At 42.2% G+C, this 22,719-nt stretch overlaps 1 protein-coding gene across 1 annotated transcript in view; it reads left to right on the forward strand.

Annotated features, from left to right (window-relative positions):
* MYO5B (myosin VB) overlaps positions 1 to 22,719 on the forward strand; it is a 390,702-nt gene that overhangs the window by 136,708 nt on the left and 231,275 nt on the right. Inside the window, exons 2-3 of the mRNA XM_023207571.2 lie at positions 8,937 to 9,047; positions 21,510 to 21,681. Of these exons, the coding sequence (XP_023063339.1) occupies positions 8,937 to 9,047; positions 21,510 to 21,681 (283 nt within the window). The remainder of the gene's footprint in view (positions 1 to 8,936; positions 9,048 to 21,509; positions 21,682 to 22,719) is intronic.

Below are 22,719 nucleotides of genomic sequence, written 5' to 3' on the forward strand. Positions count from 1 at the left end.
GTGGACACACCCCTTTTTAAATAGGAGCTTTCAGTGATCTTGCCACTTAGGCCAATAGGTCATTCACAGTCTCCAAAGAATGTTCCCTTGTGCTCAATTCAGACTCAGGGATTTACACTCCAAGTTCATTGGAAGTGGACATGCAGAAGGTACTAAACTGATATGTCTGTTGTCCAAGTAGATCGTGGGAAGTCTTGAAGTGAGAGCATCACCACTCTGCTTGATAGGTATTTCTAAGCCTCCGCTATCACTGCTTCCCTCACCAACAAGTATACTACTGGTATAAACCAGCTGGATAAAATGACTCCACAGTGTTCCTCATACATCAAACGCTTCCCATCTTGTCAATTCATCACTTGAGGACACACTGCTTACTCTGTTAAACTACATTTGTAAGGCAGTAAACAGGTAAATTTTGCCTTCGTCAACCACATGGAGACTCGATTCTTTATTAGCTTCAAATACAGATATAGAATGTGTGATAGAGAAGATGGAATTGTGACTGACACAATGAGATATCACAGAAAGTTGACTCTTTTCTCAAGAAACTGGGTTGAGATGATATGATACCACAGCATTTGGATTTGCCTTTTGGTTATAATTGACTTTGGTTTCATTTAAATGGTATGGAATGTTGAATGTTGTTATAATCGTGCTATGTGACTATGCAGTTACCACATCAGAGTGACTTTCTTCTCTGCTTTTTTCTCCTCTCCCCCCAGGTTCTCAGTGGCTCTCTGCTGTCCCCATCTGTGTGTGTATTATGTTATAGTTCTTTCTCCCGGTGCTCTGCTTACCCTGGTTCTCTGTCATTTAGAAAAACAGCAGCAAGATAGGGAGGCATCTGGGTGGGACTTGGGAATCTACCTAATTGGCTCAGAAATCATACCTTAATTTTTAGTTATGTAGGGGCTCTGGACAAACAGGACATTTACATGTAATTCCTTGTGGCTCTAAATTACAGGGAGCTTTCCAGTGGAAAGCATTTGGGGAAAGGGGAAGGTTATTACTGGATCAGGAAACCTTTAATGGAAGTGAGTAAACGGAAATTCAGAAGCATGGCTCGCTGCTGGGGGAGGAGGAGTTAACTCAGGAAATAATCTGGAAGCACTGAGGTTCTCTATTCCCATGACACTTACATGCGCATGGTTCTGTTGGAATTATTTGGCTATCTGTGCGCTCCTGGAGGGAGTTCTCTCTGGTTTTATTCCCTCCCAGGGCCTGAGTCCTGCCATAGTAAGAACTACTAAGCACTTAAAATGTGCCAGATACTGGGCCAAATATTTTGTATACATTATTTAATCCTAACAGCCCTGGTGCAGAAGACATTTCCACCAGATGAGGAAATACCTTCTGAGGAAGCCCAGCCTCAGAAGTGTAGACCCTTACCTGATAATAGGAGTGGGGTCTAGCACCCTATATCTGAATCTTCACCTCCTTGCTTTTCTGTCTCCCATAGTGGGAACCCAGCCCAATAAATGTGAAGGGAAGATGACCAACAGCACACCAGTGGGAATGTTCTTGATTTGGGCTCCCCAGATTTGCAGGACTAATCAACACCACTGGGTTCAGAATGTGGTGTCTGGGTCCATGAACACTCCTTCAGACAGCGGTACCTGTAGAAATGATTGTGAGAAGCTCTACTTGGAGGGGGTGCAAGGCTTAGTCTTTATCTTCTAAATTCTTACCTTGCAAAAGAGTGGAGTGTGACCCACTTCTTGCAAGCACAGTTAGGTAAGGTGTTTTCATAGTTCCTACAACACAGCAGTATCCTTCCAGGTACCAAGCCACTTGGGAAACTGCTGTTTTGCTGGTGTTAAATGAAACTATTAGTTTAGAAATGTTTTTTCTTCCTTCTTTCTTCTGAACAGACCAGTGTTCTTATTCTTGGTCCCCTAATCACAGGAATAGACAGGCAGTTTATACTGCCAGCTATCAAGTTAGGCTGTGGGGTCCTTTGTCCATTCCCAGGGAACTCTGCCCAGACTACTCTGCTTCTGCTCAAGGCTTCGTTGCAACTGAAACTTCAGCCTGCCTCATGCTTACTGCTGAAACTACCTGTGGCTTAACTTGGTGTGTCGTTGTTAATGGGCATTTGTACATTTTTTTTCATATGTAATTACAAATCACTTTACCTGCAGAAAACACATACTCAGCAGGACTCTGGGCTGCTGTAAGCAAATCAGTATTTCTCCAGGAGTAGGGTAGACAGTGGAGGACTTAGAGACTGAGGTCTTTTCTCCAGGCCTGCTTTTGACTAAGCTCTTGGCAACTTGGGCAAATTATTCAGTACTTTAACCCTCAGGTTTCTCCTGTATAAAAGAGAAGTGATAACTCTGCTCATCCTAACTCAGTTTTGAGACTAAGTTGAAATGATTCAAATACTTAAGATTACTTATGTTAGTAGGAGGGGGTGGAAGTAGCATTATTATTAATTCCAGGGAGTGCAGGTTTCAAATGTCCCTGTTCTCTTCTCCCTGAAGGTCCATCTTGGCACCTGGGGTTCACTCTGAGATAGGAGTTTGAATTTTGACAGTGCATTCATCACTTGGGAAGTTTTTTAAAAATACCGTGTTTGGGCCCTACCCCCAGAGATTTAATTATTCAAGTGTGGGATATGGGTGTTAGTGGTTTTGTTTTTTAAAGATCTGAAGATCTGCAGATAATTCTTATATGCCAGCCAGCATTGAGAATCACTTCTCTCAGACTTTTGGAGTAGAAGTAGGTATTGATTTTTAAGGTAAGACATGGCTACCCATGTATTATGACCTACAGGACATCTAAACGATCCCAGTAACATGGACCACATTAGGTTTCTTATTTTCCTTTTCTCATTTTCTAATTCTATCCAAAATTCCATCAGGATTTCTAGACAAAACTGTATAGTAATATCACCATCATCATCATCACCTAATACTTATGTGCTTTGATAGTGGGCTCTCATTTAATTGTTAGAACACTTCACGAGGTAGATAGAACTTTTACCTGTTGCTCAGCTAAGGAAACTGAGGCTCAGACCCATTCATCAACTTACACAAGCTAGTAAGTGGTGGTTAGAATTCCTTCCCAAAGCTATCTGACTCTAGAACCCACACACTTGCCCACAGTGCTGTACTGCCTGATAATTCATATACATGGGTAAATGCTGTGCTCTTCTGAACATTGTATTTGCATTTTAGCTGGGGCTTTTTGGTAAAGAGTTCTTTAGCTCTGGGGAAATAATCTGCAAGCTGGAGTTTAATGTTTAACCACAGACTGATGGGGAGACACCTGTAGCACGTGAGGGTCTGTGATACCCTTCAAATCTATTACCCAGTCAGCCACACAGAATTACATTTTCAAACTTGTTTGCATATTGAATTCATCTGGGGAGCTTCAGAAAACACTACCTGGTTCCCACCCCCAGAGACTGATAAAAGTACGATGGGGTTGTTGCCTGGCATGGGAATTTGTGAAAGCTCCCTAGGTGGTTCTAATGTGTAGTCAGGATTGAGGCTCTTGTCATAATTGGCCTCTCCCTCCAGCTGTGTATGTAGGAGAACAGCTGCTGGAGCTGGCCCTGCAGTGGAAGAAAGGAACAAGGGGTTGGAGAATAGCTTGGTACTAATGCATTTACATTTGATGTAGGCATCTGCCTTCTCTAGGAAATATGTGGGGCTCTTTTCAGAAGAACTTTCCAAAAATCACAAGCTTTTCTTTGATAATTAGGTCAGACTTGCTCTTTTATTTGCTTTGATATGATGGAATTAAGTGTTGTTAAAATAGGATAGTGACAAATTGAGTGGCATGGTAATTGGGTTGTATGAGTGAATTTGTCTGTCTTATAGTCTGTTGGCTTACAGTAAATCTGGTAGAGGTCAGATTTGTTTGAAGACATTCCTTGAAGGTGAGAAAAAATTAAGAGGCAACACAGATCCTTGATTCTAGAGAGTTTGTCTGGCTCATAAAATAATGGCTTTCTGTGAAAATATTTTACTGCTTTTTCATAGACTTGTAATGAGAACTGATGCCAGGAGAGAGCGTGTACAAGATACTGTTTGCATTCTCTACAACCAGAACAGTGTGTGTGTGTGTGTGTGTGTTTAAACTGAGAAAAAATTTACATAATATAAAACTAACCATTTTAAAGTGAACAATTTGGCATTTAGTACATTCAGTGTTTTGCAACCACTATCTCTGTCTGGTTATCAAAACACTTTCATCGCTCCAAAAAGAAACCCTTCCCCTCCGAATCTTTCCGTCTCCAAAGCTCAGATCATGTCTGCCTTCCTCAGGTCTTTTCCAGCTACTGTAGTCTTGTCACTCCCTTCTTAGTTCACGTGTCTGTTTCTTAGCCATATATTTTGTACTCATCATATACTGCTTTGTACTTGATTACAGAAGCAATGCGTCTTCCTTGAGGTGGTGGGTTGGCGGGGTTGTTTGCAAAGCCAGCATGTAAGGCAAAATTTGATTATGGTTAAAATTTCCCTTGGAAGGTCTGTAAATTTCTCATTATATGCAGGATGAATGACATTGGGTAAACCGCCCTGCTCAGTAATTTATAGACACTTTAAGCTGAGAATCCATAAAGTAAGATAAAAGTGAGGAGGCCGAGTGGGGAGGTGGCAGCTGTGAACCATCCTGCACAGAACAGAGGGTTCGCTTCATTCTGATTTAACAATGAACTGCTATAATCTCAGTGTGTGTCCATGTGTCTTTATTGTGGAGATTGACCAGACACATATCTTGTGGCCAAATACTGACTAGATTTGCGTCTAAAGTTTGCTTTATCAGATCTGCATATAGAAAATCCTTTTAAACGTCATGCAAGAATTTGGCTACCAACTTTCTCTCTAACAAAGTCGGCATTAACTTGTTCCCCCCTCTCTCCCTGTCTTCCTTCTCTCCACCGGATAGATGTTACTCTCCTTAGGAGTTGGTCACATCACCCCATTAGGGCATATTTTTATGTGAGTTATCGACCCAACTAGATATACGTCCCTTAGGTTCAGGAGCTAGATCCCCGTGTTCGTACTTGGTTACATGGTACTTATCACAATGTGTTTTAGGTATAAACCAGGTGCCCCATGAATGAACATTCTCTGTTCACTGATTCCTGTACTCAGCATGAACATTTAGTGAGCATCTGTTCCATGCCAGGATGTGCTAGATCGCAGGGATACAAAGATGCCCAACAGTATCTTTGAAAGATCTTGCTGTAATGAGATGAAACTAATGTGAAAGAAATGACTGCAAAACCAGAAGGAAAGCTAATCATAGAAGAATTCATAGTGGCAGGTTATAGTTGGGTAGGGCTAACTCTATGGGTAACAGGGAAGGAAGTGATCGGTGAGGAGATGGTGCTGGAAGTTGGACCCTGCCCACATGGACAAGTGAGGAAGGGCACTGTGGCCTGAGGAAATAGTAAGTACAAGGACAGAGGTTGGCATGCTTTCCTGTAAAGGATCAGATAGTGAACATTTTACTCTGCGTGTGTGTGTTTTTTTTTCTCTGAGGCAGAGTCTTGCGCTGTCACCCAGGCTGGAGTGCAGTGATACAATCTCTGCTGACGCAACCGCCTCCCAGACTCGAGCAATTCTCCTGCTTCAGCCTCCCAAGTAGTTGGGATTACAGTCACCCACCACCATGTATGGCTAATTTTTGTAATTTTAGTAGAGATGGGATTCTGCCGTGTTGGCCAGGCTGGTTTCGAACTCCTGAGCTCAAATGATCTGCCCCCCTCGACTTCCCAAAGTGCTGGGATTACAGGCGTGAGCCACTGTGCTTGGCCTACTATGTTTTTAAAATGGCTTTGAACCATAAGATGTCTGTCATTAGTTTTTGTTTTTTGAGACAGAGTCTCATTTTGTTGTCCAGGCTGGAGTGCAGGGGCACACTCGTAGCTCACTGTAACCTTGAGCTTCTTGGCTCCAGGGACCCTCATGCCTCAGCCCCCTAAATAGCTAGGACTACTAGCATGCACCACCACCGCTGGCTAATTTTTTTTTTTTAAGTTTTGTAGAGGGTCTTGCTATGTTGCCCAGGCCAGTCTCAAACTCCTATCCTCAAATGATCTTCCTGCCTCGGCTCCCAAAATGCTGGAATGATAGGCATGAGCCACTGCACCTGGCCTTCAATCCTATCATTAAAATGTGAAAGTATTACATAGATAATACATCAATGAATGAATGAATGCATGTGGGTGTGTTCCCAGGAAACTTGATTTATGGACATCAGAATTTGACTTTCATGTAATTTTTTTCATATTATGTGAATATCCTTCTTTTGAGCTTTTTTCAGCCATTCTTAACTCATGGGCTGTACAAAAACAGGCAACCCAGTAGTGAGCTAGATTTGTCCCACAGCTGTAGTTTGCTGATGTATTCTCAAAGGCGGAAAGAGTGAGATGATGTTGCAGCAATGGAAGAGTAAGCAGTTAGTATGAGGATTCTGATACAGTGAGTCTGGGGGAAGCTGAAATTCTATGCTTGTAACCTGCTCCTAAGTGATGACGATGCTGAGGTCCTCACTTGGAGGAGCAAAGAGCTAAGGTAACATTGGGGTCCCACTGTGCCCCTTATGTTGCAGTAGGTTTTGTGGGTGTGGGACAACATGAGAAGCCAGTTGTATGCCTACCAGTGTTCTCAGTCTCTTTAGAGAGATTTATATAACTAGAAAGGTACATGAACTCCCCTACAATAAAAGTTGAGATTGAGCCAGGCAATGAGATTCTTCAGTGCTGGATGCAACTAACCACCCCATGAGTGGCATATGGGCCACAGGGTGATGGCCAGCAGAGTCCTTGGCTGAGCTGGGACTGGGCTCCCTGGCTTCCAGGATCTACACAACATCACCTCTGTTCAGTTCCTATTGGGATTTTCCTGTTCCTTTCTGGTTATTCCTCATTCTGTTATCTTGAGCCATTCCTGACATGATTTACACGGAGTGGAGACTTTGCTTTAGGTAAAATTTCTCGGGTGTGCTGGCTGAAGGGGGAGTCTCAGGAGTGGAACTCAGTGATGAGAGAGCTGTGGTGAGGCTGAAGGATGGGCAGTCACGTGAAGCTTAGGGACAGGAGCTTACAGGTCATCACAGCTGGATGGATGGTGGACTTAAACGATAGTGGAGAAAGTGAGGACAGCTGGGGGTAGAAGAAATGTTGACAATTAAGGTCAGCAAATGCTCCGAAAGTTTTCTCTGGAGGTACCTCAGAACCTTCTTTATATTTAACTCTTAGGGACAGGAGCTCTCTGGATGCTATAAAGCTCTTTGTTATTATAAAACTCTATATTATTTTACTATAAAGATATGGCAATATCTTGCCATAAGGCAGCAGGCTCAAGAAGCAGGGAGAAGGTTAAGATTCTGTGAATTTGTTTCTTAGTAATGAAACGGATGACTTTGGCTTGTATCCTGAGTTGGGATGTCAAGGATGCAAAGTGGTCGATGTTTGCTTTCTCATTGACTGGTATTCTGATTCTATTGCCTTACAGCTTTCACTGCTCCATAGTGAATTAGAGGCAAGTGTAGGAGGGGTCAGGATCTTGCTTTTAAAAGAAAAAAAGGCCTCTGATTACCTGGAGGAAAACACTGCTTTGAAAAAAAAAAAAAAAAAAGTCAGGACCTAAATAAAGGCAGCTGGCTGCATGTGCACAGTTAACAGACTGGCCCAGGGTCTGTGCTCAGCTGTCACTCCAGGAGTGAAGTGATGATGCTGACCCAAGCACATGTTCTGGTTGAGCTTTTAGTCAAAAGAACCATTTATTTCAGGTTTCCTGATAATATTCTGTGGCCAAGAAGCTAAATGTATGTGTGTGTGCCTGTACACTGACAGCTTCTACAGAAAATAGGCCCTGTGGAAGTTGCCTACCTATGAGATGAAAATGCAGAAATTCTGACAGCTGTGCGGTGGGATGCCAGGAGATCCAGATGCTGCCATTCAGCACTTGTTAGTGTCTCTGGGAGCTTTTATGTCACCTCAGATCCTGACTGAGGTGGTCTGAGGTACAGCCAAGAATTGGTATTTTCCAGGCTCCCCAGGTGATTCTGACTGCAAGCAGGGCTGGGAACCCCCTAGTTATGTTGAGAATGTGCTGGGCAAGTCACTGACAGTTAATCCTGTATCACTACTTTACCAAGGGCTGTGTTCTTTCCTGCCTGAACCTGGCCCTATTCAATGACTTTGTCTGCAAATCAGGATAGCTACTTGGGGAGGGTGAGTGAAAGTTTTGGGTTTGTGGCTTAAAGAATGGACAAATAGGCCGGGCATAGTGGCTCCTGTCTGTCATCCCAACACTTTGGGAGGCTGAGACGGGAGGATCACAGGAGTTGGAGGCTGTAGTGACCTGTGATCACACCACTGCATGCTAGCCTGGGTAACAGAGTGAGACCGCATCTGAAAAAAAGAAAAAGAGTGGACAGATAAATTGAGGTGGCTGACAACTTGAGGACACTTAAGTGCACTTTCCATTTCCTGACCACTGTCTTTCACTTCTGCAGGAAAATGACTGTCTCTGAATGCAGAATATCAGAGCAGAGATTCCCAAGCTTTGAACATTTGCTATACTGTCTTGGCTTTTGCCTGTGTTGTTTTGTTTGTAGCCTGCTAAATAACTCCCTCTGACATCGCTATTTTGTAACACCCTTTGAGATAATGGTGCAATATCTAGTGTATATAAACAAATGCAGGCTCAGCAGTCTCTTGGGTAGAATTTTAATTTCATTGATCTGCAGCATTCTTTTAACATCTAAAAGGTGCCTTCTGCTACCAGTCCTGTGAGTTGTTCCCGTTATCATGATATTGGATCACGTTGTGTCCTGAAATGAGAAGGTGGGGAGATGCATGCAGATAGCTTTAGAAGTTCTCCTGATGGGCCCTTTCTAGGTAGTAACACACATGTAGAAATCTGAGAGCTTTGTTCTGTATCTAAGTTTCTTCTGTTTTAATCTTTCAGTACACAAGGGTCTGGATCCCTGACCCTGATGAGGTATGGCGTTCAGCTGAGTTAACCAAGGACTACAAAGAAGGAGACAAGAGCCTGCAGCTCCGACTGGAAGATGAAACGGTAAGAGCGAGTCCTGGGCGGAGGGTGGGGGGAGCTCAGGAGTGCAAGGAACAGGAGTAGATAGTACATTGTGGGCTGGAGTTTTTCCTGGATATTGGAACTCCTGAGCCCTTGGATTCTTTCTTGTTGCTATTGATGTATGTGAAAGTGCTAAGCCAGGAAGCCGCTCTTATGGAAGTCACACAAAAAATAAGTGCTCATTGGGGTTAGCAGCTGAGAGATCGTTGGTGGTCAAGGCAGGAATCTTCTCAGTGGAGTGGAGGGAACAGGAAGTTGAGACCTCACTGGGAAGTGAGGGAGAGGAGCTGCTACAAGGGTCCCTGCAGGGCACAGTGGTTGGAGCCAGCCTGCCTGGGATGGGATCCTGGCTCAGCCATCCCTAGCTTTGTGACCTTACATCAGTTCTCAATCTTTCTGTGCCTGTTACTTCATCTGTAAAATGGGAGTGCTAGTTTATCTAGGGCTGTTTTGAGAATAAGATGGGTTAATACGTGGCAAGTACTTAAAATAGTGCCTGGCACATAAGTGCTCCCTATGTGTTAGCTGCTGTAGTGAGCATTTTTTATTTTTTGACCTTCAGGCTGTTTCTTTCAAGTGGAAGGCAAGGTAGTAACTATGAAATTCTATTCCTCCTGATATGTCTGATTTAGTTTCCCTTCTCATGAGCCTTTTGTGACCACTGCCTCTGCAACTGATGCATTTCACAAATAATGGATGCTCACCCTATATGCTGTGCCAGGTCCCGGGGCAGATGGGTGAATGGTTGTGGCCATGCTGTTTCACATAGCTCAGTGCTAAAGGGGAGCAGTGAACATGAACACGAAAGTGAGACGAAGTATTATGGTAAATGGCAGTAGGCATGGAAGTGAGTGCATGAGGTATAGGAGAGAAAAGGAACCCACTCTTTTTAAAGAGATGGGATCTCCCTGTGTTGCCCAGGCGGGCCTCAAACTCCTGGGCTCAAGTGATCCTCTTCCTGCCTCAGCCGCCGGAGGAGCTGGGTGGGACTCCTCTTGAGGAGAGGGGGTTTTGAGAAGGAGCTGGCCATGGAAGATTCAGGGTGCAGTGACCAAGAGTAGAGTGTCCCAGTCAGGAACCGTGTGTGCCAAAGCCCTGAGACCTTGTCGTGTTCCAGGAAAGGGAAGGAGGCCAGTGAATCTGGGAGCTGTCAGGGAAGGGATGGTTGGGTGGCTTCAGCCTGAGGATGCAGGCAGAGGTAGTTCATGCAGCCTTTACAGTGGGGAAGACGACTGGGAGAAAAATAGGTTTGGAACAAAATGGTTGGTAACAAAGTAAGAATCGACTTCGGGACGGATTGAGTTTGGGCTGAGGAACAGACATTGCTTGGAGTAAAGGTTTGGGTTGGAGAGACTATTTCCTCTCTGAATGGCAACAACACTACAAGTGTGTACCATATCCTCTGTCCTTTGATCATTTCCTGCCTATTCTTGGTCTTGTCTCCTTTTCTAGATGGTTGGTGATTAACTTGTTGATTGAACATCCTACCACTAACTTCTGTTTTGTATCAACTTAAGCATACCACTTGGTAAACCCGGAACATGAGCTTGTTAGAAAACGTCTGTACTGAGGTGTGCATCCCTCACATTCCTCTTCCTAGTAGGCAGCATTTGCTAGCCACCTCTTGCTTTTGAGATGACAAGTACAACTCCCAACAGATAGAATTATGTTTACCATGTTGAATAACTTCCCACCCCACGCCGGGGAAAAAAAAAATGAAATTAGTCCACCCACTTGAGTGGTATATCTTCTACTCTACTCCAGCAGATTTCAGTTCAGTTGATCTTTTCTAGTGGGTGGGTGTTTTTAAAAAGTTGTACGGAGGTAGTGAGGAATGATCTGCCATGTTGCTAAAACAGAGCAGATGCTCACCCACCCTGCTGAAAACGAATTTGGCCCTGCATGACTAATCCTGGCAGCTGCCCAGACCCCATCTCCTCCTTCCCCTGCTACAAGGCCGAGCAGCATGTAATTGGAAGGGAAGCCTGGCGCTGGAGATTAGCAGCTCTCAAGAAATAATGGGCTCTGAACATCTGAGTCTGTCCAGGTTTCTCATGGGCAGTGGCTTGTCCACGGCTAGCTCTGAGCTATCATTACGAGTGACTTGGCGGAGCTGTGGACTAGAGGCCAGGAGCACAGAAATTATGTGGCCAGACTTTGAATGCTTGCAGAGAGTCTCCTCTGAAGCTGAAATTATCCATGGTGTACTATGCTGGCTGGAAAATCTGCCCCAGCAGCCTCTTCCAACCAACCTCGTGCATCCTCCCTCCCCCTGAAGTTCAATAGTGTGGGTTTCACTGCATCAGCAAAGGATTAACATCAGTTAGATTCTCTTCCAGAAAGACAATGATGTTCCTAACCTCTAACTTATGATAGGACCTTCTGCCTACTTGCTAACTTGCCCCCTCTTCAAGACAGTCAAGCTTCTATCTGTGCCTCTGAAAGGTTTTTTCATTCTTGCTTTTGCTCATTCATGCATTCATTCATTTCTATTGTAGTAAAATATATGTAGCATAAAATTTACCATGCTAACCATTTTTAAGTGTAAAATTTAGTGGCAGTCAGCAGCAACTCAGTGGTATTCACATTGTGTAACCGTCACCACTATCCTTCTTCAGAACTCTTCCTCTTATGCAACTGAAACTTGGTCCCCCTTAAACACCAACTTCCCAATCTCTTCTCCCCACACAGCACCTGGAAAACTCCGTTCTACTTTCTGAGTTTGACGATCCCAGGTACCTCATAGAAGTGGAATCATACAGTATTTGTCCTTTTGTGTCTGGCTTATTTCACCTGGCATAATATAAGATGTTTCATATTGAAGTCAACAAGATGATAAACTTCTTGGGGGAATAGCATCTTTTTCTCCCCAGACCCATCATGGGTACAAGTTATCTAGGTGTGCCAACTCTTAGCACAAGACTGTTTTTAGAGTGGATCAGGCTTTCAGGGGATACAGAACTTGGTGATGAGGTAGCTTCTGCATGCTCTGCTTGGAGCACCTCTGTGCAGGCCAGGCCTTCTCTCTTGGCCCCACCTCCCTTTCTGACTGCTTGACTCCTGCCCTCTAGTGTCAGGGAAAACTCTCCTTGTTTCCATGGTTTTTAATTTAAATTTCATTTTCCAACTGAGTTTGTATCTACTATCTATCACCCACCTTGATGATGAGTACTCCCTCTGGGCAAGGCCCTGACCTAGCATTCATGAGTGAGAGGAAAACAGGGGAGCATGTGAGCTTTTCAAAGACTAACAAACTCCACCGTCTCAGTATTTCCAAGCCCACCCTGACATTTGGAGGGCCAGAGCAAGAGAATGTAACCCTAGATCTGTTTAAAGTATATTTTATCAAATTATTTAAATCTCATGTTTTTAAATAAAAACATTTTTGAACATTTACTATTTTAAAAATATAGTTGCAATTCTATTCAATCTCTATCCAGCTGCCAATATATAGAATCACTATCTTGGTTTGGGCATGTTATACTGCACATATGTGTAAACACATGAGTAGTATAAATTGTTCAGTATTTTAAAGCATTCCTCCTCTGTCATGTTGCAGGGGTTGCAAATACTTAGCACCCCTGGAACCACAACAAGAGCACATGGAGAAGCAAGGACTTGGACCCTCGGCCCAATTAGAAAATGATAATCCATTATGAAAGGATCTTTTGCATGGGCTATCTGAAAGGAAGGATAATGAGTTTGTCCTCCGTTTTACCTAAGCATCTTTGCTGCCTGATTCTTCCCCACACTCTAAAGCAACATTTCTCCAGTACTGGCAATATTTCAACCCATGAACCTCAAGGCAACTGGGCACTGTTGTCTTGTTTCAAGAACACAGGACAAGGTGTGGAGAAGTGTTTTTCTGGGGCCTGAAGGTGTTAGTCACCAGAGCGGTGTTGAGCATTTCAGGTCATGCTGTGACAGCACTGAATGTTGATCCCAAGGACGAAGGCACACCATGTGTTCTTTAATCATTTATATTAGGTGATATTTAATGCCCTCTGCAACACAGTGTCAGGGAAGGGGTCCCTCTTGCTCAGGTCTAAGGATGGTACTGAACATATCAAGACATTATGGCAAGGTCCTATCAAACATGGTTCCTCATGTCAAGAAGCTATAGTCTCACAGAACCACTAGGACCATTGTCCTTGCATATTGGTGCACTCAGACTCATATACCTTGAGAATGCAGAGCACTTGTCTACTCAGTGCAGCTTAAAGGCCTGCTGTGCACACATCTGGCAAAAGCAGAGAGCTAAGAATGTCTGAGGGATGGATACCCTTCTGGAACCAGCAAGGCTTCTTAGTAGAGGTAGAGTTTGATTACTTCTTTTAGCTGGCCATTTTAGTTCTTATCATAATGCTGGTTTTTGGGTCTCCTAATCATTTTTATTTTTATCTTTATCTTTCAATTGCTCAGTTATCATGGTTATATTGTACATACACAAAATGTTTTAGCATAAAGTATAACGTATATAATTATCTACTGGTAATATTGCTACCACTGTAATTAGTCATCTTGTCTAAAGAGTCAAAGTGTAAAAAAATTATGGTAAAATACACATAATGATTCAACATTTTCACCATGTTTAAGTGTACTGTTCAGTGGCATTAAGTATATTCACAGTGTTGTGCAAGCATCACACACCGTCTGCAGATGAGTACTCTTCAAGCTCTTTCTAATTTATTGTCATTGACCTATTTTTCCTGCTAATTTTTTCCCCCGCTAATTTTTTCCCCATAGGTTTAGGATAATTTGCCCAGCTGCTTCAGATTGGAGATGAGTGGGGCAGCAATTTGCATCCCTGTCCCAAACATTTGGCAATGTCTGGGCACATTTTTGGCTGTCAAACTGTCATGAGGAGGATTTGCTACTGGCATCTAGTGGGATGCTTCTCAGTGCTCTATAATGCACAAGGTGGCACCCCCACAACAGAGAACTATCCAACCGCAGATGTGAACAGTGACAAGGCTGAGAAACTCAGGTTTAAGCCCATAGGGAAAGTGGTCTGGTCTGTTCATTGCTGAAGTACACCAAGTTAGGAGTTAAACTGGGGCTTCATGGTTCCGAAGAATGTGTAAGCGGTACAATAAATTGAAGTCAAAAGATTAACTTTGACTCCATATTTTTATGCTGTTGTAATCTTGTTTATAATTCAAACCTCTTAATTGTGTGTTGACCAGGCAGTTTATCAGTAGCTTTTCATTTATAGACTTTTCTTCTTTTAATTACTTGCATCACTGTTCATTCGTCATTCATTAAAAATTACTGTTGAGCAATTATGTGCCACAGTCTGATTATACAACAGTAAAAATGACATATCTATACCTTTATGAAGTTTTCCATCCAACTTACAATGAAAATATACAATATAGGGTTTAGAATATGAAAAACTCAATTTCAAGCATCTAGAGAAGTCTTTCTAAAACAGTGGTGTCCATGGCAAGCTATTTGATGTTACTCCACCCACCCTCTTATCTGAGTCTCTGAGTCCTCCAACTTCACAAGTTTTTTTTTTTTTTTTTTTAGATGGAGTCCCACTCTGTTGCCCAGGCTGGGGTGCAGTGGTACAATCTCGGCACACTTCAACCTCTGCCTCCTGGGTTCAAGTGATTTTTGTGCCTCAGCCTCCTGAGTAGCTGGGATTACAAGCGTATGCCACCATGCCCAGCTAATTTTTGTATTTTAAGTAGAGATGGAGTTTCACCATGTTGGCCAGGCTGATCTCGAACTCCTGAGCTCAGGTGATCTGCCAGCCTCTGCCTCCCAAAGTGCTGGGATTACAGGCGTGAGCTACCATGACTGGCCCACACTCTCTTTGAAGCTCTTTTGGATACTACTTGGATTTCCTGCTGACTTCTCAGAGCAGGAACACTTAGGGTGTCAGAGATGATACCTTCATGCTTTGCCATGTTTCCTAGCCCCCTTGCAGTTCAGTGGGACCCTGTGATTACTTTTTTCGAGTGGGTGTGCTAGGTAGAACTGATGTCGATCACTTCAGGTGGAAGCAGAGAAGAACCCACGGGAGTTTGCTATGCTCTTCTCTTCCTCTGCCTGGTGACTGTCAGGCAGCATGTTGGTGTCAGTGTGACCTTAGAGAGCAGAGCCTCAGTACCAGCCAGTCTTACACACCTAGCGTAAATGAGAAATAAACCTTTGCAGTATTAAGCCACTGAAGTTTCAGTGTTAATTTGCTACTTCCTCATGACTTAACTGAATTTCCTAATTTGGAAGGTTACATAAATCAGAGTATTTTATTTTTCAAGTAATTGAGTGCCTGTGTTGTGCTTCGTGGTGCAAGAGGAAGAATAAGAAGGTTCTCTTTAAGGAGAATAAGCTTTCTGGGGACTGGAGAAGACGGCGATAAAACTTAAACACAGGACTGTTAGAGAATGAGACACAGCAGAACAGTCATTAAATGTTTGTGTTTTTTTGTGCTTGTCTAGGACATAGCATAAAACAACCTTTTAATGAATATTAAATGAACCTAGAGCCACATGCTTGCTACTATAGTGACGGTAAGTGGACTTAAGCTTTGAGGCTTCCTCTTACCTGGGAATAGAGTTTCCTTAACATTGTTTTTCTTCTAGGATAGCTGTTGTAATTTCACAAATGAGAAAACCCCTGCACCCATGGACCTAAGTTAAAAATGTTCAGCCAATGAAGTTGGAAGGACCCTTGAAGATTGCTGAAACTAGGCTTCCCATCTTACAATTAGGGAAACTGAGGTTCCTGGAAGTCAAGTGATGGGCTCAAGGCCTTGTAGAACTTGGGTTCAGTTTTTCTCAACTTTGGCTGTACATTAAAAACCCCTGGGGAGCTTAAAAGGCAAAGCTTGGGTTTCAGCCTGACTAATTAAATCAAAATCTTGGGATGGGATGTAGGTTATCTTTCTTAAAAGCTCTCCCAGGGATTCCAGTGTCCTGGGAGGGTTGAGAGCCGCTGCTTTATTTGATGGACCAGAACTTGAATACAGGGGTTCACTCCTATTCAGTGCCATTTCCACCTCTGGGTCAACACCAACTGCTTGTCAGTTGGTAGCCCTGTTTTTACTAGCATATCTTTTTTTCTAGATCTTCTGGTTCCATGGGTAGATAATAAAAGCCAATTCTTTCTCCTCTTCTGTCCACTTTATGATTATTATTAGTTCCAAATATTTGGGAGTGTCATTCAAAGACGTTTTTATGATTATACCATCTTGCTGTTGTACTATGTAACACAGACATAGATTGAGGTGTGGGAGAAGTTATCAGTGAATCAGACATTTCACTAAACTAATATTTTTTGAGCACCTACTAAGTAGTATAGAACCATAGGCCCACAGGGCTTAGAACAGTCTAGGCCAGCACTGCCAATAGAATATTGGCTGTGGTGGAATGTTCTGTATCTCAGTTGTCTAATGTGGCAGTCACTAGCTACATGTAGTTATTGGACCCTTAAAATGTGATGTGAAAGAAAATAAACTCTTAGAGGCCAGGGATCGTGGTGGCTCACACCTGTAATCTCACACTTTGGGAAGCCAAGGTAGGTGGATCACCTGAGAGTTCTAGGCCAGCCTGGGTAACATGGCAAAACTCCGTCTCTACCAAAAATACAAAAATAAGCCAAGTGTGGTGGTACATACCTATAGTCTGAGCTACTCGGGAGGTTGAGGCAGGAGGATTGCTTGAGCTCAGGAGGCGGAGGTTGCAGTGAGTCAAGATTGTATCACTGCAGTCCAGCCTGGGCAATAGAGCAAGACTCTATCTCAAAAAGAAAAACTCTCAGGACCCCAAACTCACTGGGCCAAAGGGAAATTTAAGCTTGGGAACTGAGTCACGCAATACACAAACAGCTGTAATTTTGCAGCCCTGTGTCGTAGCCTCATCTGTAAGCCATGCTCCCACAATGATAGAAGACCACATTATCTCCCCAGGTGGCTTTCCTCACAAATTGCTTACAAGGAAATTTCTTGAGTCCCTAAATCTTCCAGGGTACATATCACTCCTATAAACTAGGCCTACAAAACTAAGTTCTGTTGACTCTCACCATGACAATGTCAATTACCAGCTTATCTTCACAGGTACAGCACAAGGACAAGACCAGAAATCATCCCTCTGCCTACTCTGAGACAAATGCACAATGGACTTTTTCATTTTCTCTCTTTTCACATGTTAAATATGGATTTATTGAGGCTAATCAGAGCCACAAGAATGTAACCATTTGTCTCACTGCTTACCTTCCTTCTCCCTCCCTTTTTTCCCCTTCTACTTGCTCTTTCCCCTTTAAATACTGAAGTTCCCAACCCCCCTTGAAGTTTCCAAACCCCCCTGGACAAAGCATAGGCTGCAGATGCTCATGAATCTTATATTTTTCCCTGCCTGCATCCTCAGCCTTGGCTAGACAAACCTCTGTTAATCGAGACCTGCCTCAGTCACTTTGTGTTAACAGTGGCTAGTGTGACTGAGAAACTGAGGTTTCAGTTGAATTTAATTTTATTAATTTCACTGAAATAGCCACATAGGGCTAGGGGCTACCCTCCTGGAGAGCTCAGATATAGACCAGTTCCTACTCTAGGCCTCCTGCCACTCTCACTTGTCTAGTCCCGCTTGTCAGACTGGGACCAATTGGGGACCTCCATCTGTTCCTGATTCCCAGTTCCTAGTTGCAGAAAGGAGCCAAGGTCCACTCTGAGTGGTGACAAAGCATTAATTTTGTGATGTTAACATTTAGCCTCCTTTTCACCTCTAAAGGCCCAGTTAATATGGAGTGGATGGAATCTTTTGTGCCAGAAAGTTCATGGCCCTGATCACTGTCATAAACACTTAGATGTCAAATAAAACCATATTAGCTGTAAATGCTAGACACTAACAGCAGTATTAGAATCAAATTCCTGTTACAGGAAAAAATCTGTTGTCAAGTCTCTCACTCCTTCCTTCCCTCTGGATGTCCACATACCCAAGAATCTGCAGCTTTGGCTGCTGAGCTTGCAGCCCCTCTTTTCTGCTGCTCTGGGCATTTTTACTCCTTATCAGTTTTACTGAAACCAATACCACTGCTTTATTTGTCGATGGTTTTCACAAAACTGCATGTGTGTTTGCCTCCATGTGCTTGGGGGAAGAGTCTTTTTAAAAAAAATTTTTTTATTGCCATAGGTTTTTGGGGAACAGGTGGTATTTGGTTAGATAAATAAGTTCTTTGGTGGTGATTTGTGAGATTTGGTGCACCCATCTCCCAAGCAGTATACACTGAACCCAATTTTGTAGTCTTTTATCCCTCACCCCTTTTCCTCTAAGTCCCCAAAGTCCATTGTATCATTTTTATGCCTTCACATCCTCATAGCTTAGCTCCTGCTTATGAGTGAGAACATACAATGTTTGGTTTTCCATTCCTGAGTTACTTAGAATCTCCAGTCCCATCTAGGTTGCTGCTAATGCCATTAAGTCATTCCTTTTTATGGCTGAGTAATAATTCCATTATATATATATAAACATATATAAATATGTATATAAAATATATAAATATATACACACACATATATATATTACACCACAATTTCTTTATCCACTCATTGATTGATGGGCATTTGAGTTGGTTCCAAATTTTGGAATTGTGAATTGTGCTGTGATAAACATGCATGAGCAAGTATCTTTTTCATGTAATGACTCTTTTCCTCTGGGTAGATATACAGTAGTGGGATTGCTAGATCAAATGGTAGTTCTACTTTTAGTTCTTTAAGGAATCTATATGCTATTTTCCATAATGGTTGTATTAGTTTACATTCTTGGAGGGAGAGTTGAAGAGATTCATCTGAGAATCGAGAGGAGGCCAGCAATTCTGCCTCAGGAGTTGAAGCCGTTGGGCTCAGGTCCCGGCTTTCTAATCTGAAAGAGGAGTGGCTGAGTGAGATGAGCTCTGTGGCTCTGCACCTGGCAGTCCCTGTGCTGCCCGCTGAGCTGGGTGCAGAGCCTGGGAGAAGAGGGCAGCTGTGCTCCCTCAGGTCTGGGGACATCTCCACCAAGGTGTCTTTGGGATGCTTTGTGGGGAGGGAGGTCTGATTAGAATCCTGGTGATACCACCAACAGTGGATGAAGAAGGCTGCCAGCTCTAGAATTGAATGAAATAAAAATCAGCACTCTGACATTCTCCATTTCCCCCGTTCCCACCTTGTGGAAATTTGTCTGCGTCATCTACATGATAGTTAATGGTTCACTGGTTTCCTGCATAGATAAAGTTTAATATAAATAAAAAACCTTTTCACAAAAAAAGAGCCTTGATTAATATAAAGAAAAAGCAGGGAACTGTATAAAGGAAATCCCACTAACAGAGATAACCAATGATATTTTGCATGGCCATCCATCTAGGCTTTAATACATTTTTAAATAAAGAGAATCCTTTTACACACTTTATTCCTATAGCATACTTTTTTTTTTTTTTAATTCAGAAGAATGCTGTGAGCAGCTGCCTGACTGTCCCTGTAGTTTTTCTTTCACTGTCTATAGCTTCAGTGAGAACATATCTTGGCTCACTTGTGAAATTATTTCATGAGACCAAGGAAGAAGAGTTCATCAATGAAAAAATTCTGATTTAGGTGTTGCCTGCTAAGATATAAACCTCCAGAGATAAACCAATCTGTTCCCACAAGTGGTGCACCTGTTTGTCTACCCTCTTCCTTGTTAGGGTCTTGTCAGTCTGATAATATAGCTGATAATCTTTTACTTGCATCTCTTTGGTTACTGATTAAGTTGAATAGTTTTTCATCTGTTGATGTGTAATTTTGTGATTTGTATTCTAGGCACAATTTTCTGTTGGGGTGTTGGTTTTCTTTTGGATTTCTTGTAACTCTTTGTATATTAAGATTAGGAATTCCATCGTATAATGCAGAACCCCTGTCCCCTTTTCCCTTTTCCCATTTGACTTTGCAAACGGTAAGTTTTATGATAGGTTTAAAGTTTTAAATTATGGCCAAATTTATGAATATTTTCTTACGTGTTTTTGGCTTTTACATAATTTTTCAAAAGTTCTTCCTTCCAAAACTTACACAAATATTTGCCCAGTTTAAATTTTTTTTTTTTATGTTTGTTCTATCTAAACTTATTTTGGCAAGAGAGAATAAGAATAAGAATACTGTCCTATTTTTTTTCCCTAAATGGCTAGCTAATTTACTTACCAATACTACTTGAAAAGATCCTTTTAACCTTTTATTTGCAATTTAACATTGTAATATACAAATTTTCTCTATGTGCTTGTGTTTCTTTCTGTATCTACTACACTTGATTTATTTGCCTATCTTAGCATTTTCATTGCTGGGTTTATTAATATACCTTAAGATTTGATAACCAAGTCCCTCTAAAAATGGGGTGGGAGGAACATTGATATTTATATTATCTTAAAAATTGACTGTTACCCCAGTAAATGGAGTCTGTGTCCATGGAATTTCCTAAAAGGTTTATGTAAAATAGAAATTCTTAAAATATGATCTAAAAGTCACCTGTATCAGAATAACTTGGGACTGTATTTTAAATTTCAGGTTCCTGAACCCTGCCTCAGAATTCCTGATAAGTAAGTTGGGCTCAGGAAACTTTTTATAAGTGTCCCAGAAGGTTTTTAAGAACAGTATAAGAATCTTAGCACTCAGATAAAACATGGTGAGCAGCAGCCAAGTTCCTCCTGTTTAAATGTTTAAAAACATCCCCACGACCTTCTTATAAACTACCCATGTAGATGTACATGTGTGCGTACAGGTACTGAGAGTTACAAATGTATCCTGTCGATGAACATTTTTGAGTACTTAATGTTGTCCAAGTGCTAGGAATACAAGGATAACACCTGACATCTGAGATTTGACCTAAAATGTGTAATCCTACTCCCTGATTATGCATATATATATATATCAAACTCCTAATATATTTTAGGTGAAAGCAAAATCACTGCCCTAAAAGAACTTGCAGTTAGTTGGAGAGAAATCTATGCACAAATGGTTCAACTTGAGGTCGCTTATAGAGGGCAGTTCATCAGATACAAGATGATCCAAGTAAAAATGGTGTTGGTTAATGAGGGAGAGTATATGAAGCACCAGCAATAAATGGGGGCCAGTCAAGACAGTTTTTCTAGATGGAGGGAAAGAACAGCACTCCAATTGCAACTGAAATTAAAGAATCAGTATTTTTCCCTTAAGAAGCAATAGAACACTCTCTTAGAACTGGTTATGTTTCCTGAGCTCTGTGTGTCAGTCTTCTACTTTAATATCCTGGGGTTATGTTATCTGCAAATTTTCCATCTGAACTGGTCTGTCACGGGAACACAGGTATTTTGTTCAGTTTGTCTTTCTTTAAAACATTATTTATCTTCATTACTTATTATCATGTTAAGATGATGATTCCAGCTAAGAAGACAGCACATTGAGTACAGATCTAATGCTTCATAACCACCTTTTTGTGTCTGCTACTTGCATGTCTTTAGATTCTGGAATACCCAATTGACGTACAATGCAACCAGCTGCCCTTCTTACGGAATCCAGATATCTTGGTGGGAGAAAATGACCTGACTGCCCTTAGCTATCTTCATGAACCTGCAGTTTTGCACAATTTGAAGGTCCGTTTCCTGGAGTCCAACCATATCTACACTTACTGTGGTAAGTCGGGGGCATCTGTTGGCTGCATGTATTGGAAAGTGCTTACTAGCTTTAGACTTGCTCAACTCAAATGCTTAGGAGTCCTCATTTCACTCTCTCATTTGTAAGTACCTCTCCTCTGAAACCCTTGAAAGGTTTGCAATCAGTGAATGTAGCTTAATTAGGCTGCCCCAGTCTCTGTGGGATGATTGGTGTTAATCATGGATCAACCAGGGAAGAAATGGGTCACACCATGTGGTGCGACTGGCTTAGCTTAGTCCTTGGAGTCCTGGGAGAGGAGTAAGTACAGCATCGTGCCTGAGCTGGGTGCCTGCTCTCAGCACCGAACTCTTGTTTTGTTTTGCCTTGTTTTATTTTCTGCTTGAAAAGCCTGCTTTTCTGTGATCTTCTCACTTGCCTCTGTTTGTACTGATATAACACCCAATGAGTATTTGTCAAATTAGTGAGCAAAATGCATAACATACTTAAACAGTCCTGAAATTATATTTGATCTTCTTAAAACTTCTTCTTTCCTATATTGCAAATTCTGATCTCTCTCTCTTTTTAAAGAGTATTGCTAAGTGGCATAGCAAAAACAGAACCCTATAAACCATTGTTTGGGAGGCAAATTGAGGATCTGGGTGGGGATTCCGGCTGCAGGGCTTCTTTGTGGGAGTTGCTCCTTTGTGGTCTTGTCCTGGGTGGGAACGCCTGGCATGTTCCCTCTGGTCTTGCTCATTGTCATAAGTGACACCTCAGGCACTCAGGAGTTTTTCACTTTTATATTCCACTTTGGTTTGGAATTCGTAGTTTTAGCTACTAAGTTAATTTTTCTTCCGGATTTCAGGAGCTGTCAATAGCAGATTGATTCCAGTGCTTGAGAGCTGTGGTTTCCCAAAAGCTCCTTCACTCCAACTGCTGGTGGGAGTTTTATTTGAAACAAATTGATAATTATCAGAGCCTTTAATAAGATATTTACTTCAAAAAGAAGACTTTTAAAATTCGACTCCTATTTTAGGAGAAAAAGATAAGTGACCATCAGGTTCTGTTTTTAAAGGA

This window comes from Piliocolobus tephrosceles, chromosome 18, assembly GCF_002776525.5.
Source record: "Piliocolobus tephrosceles isolate RC106 chromosome 18, ASM277652v3, whole genome shotgun sequence".
NCBI classification, from domain to species: Eukaryota; Metazoa; Chordata; class Mammalia; order Primates; family Cercopithecidae; genus Piliocolobus; species Piliocolobus tephrosceles.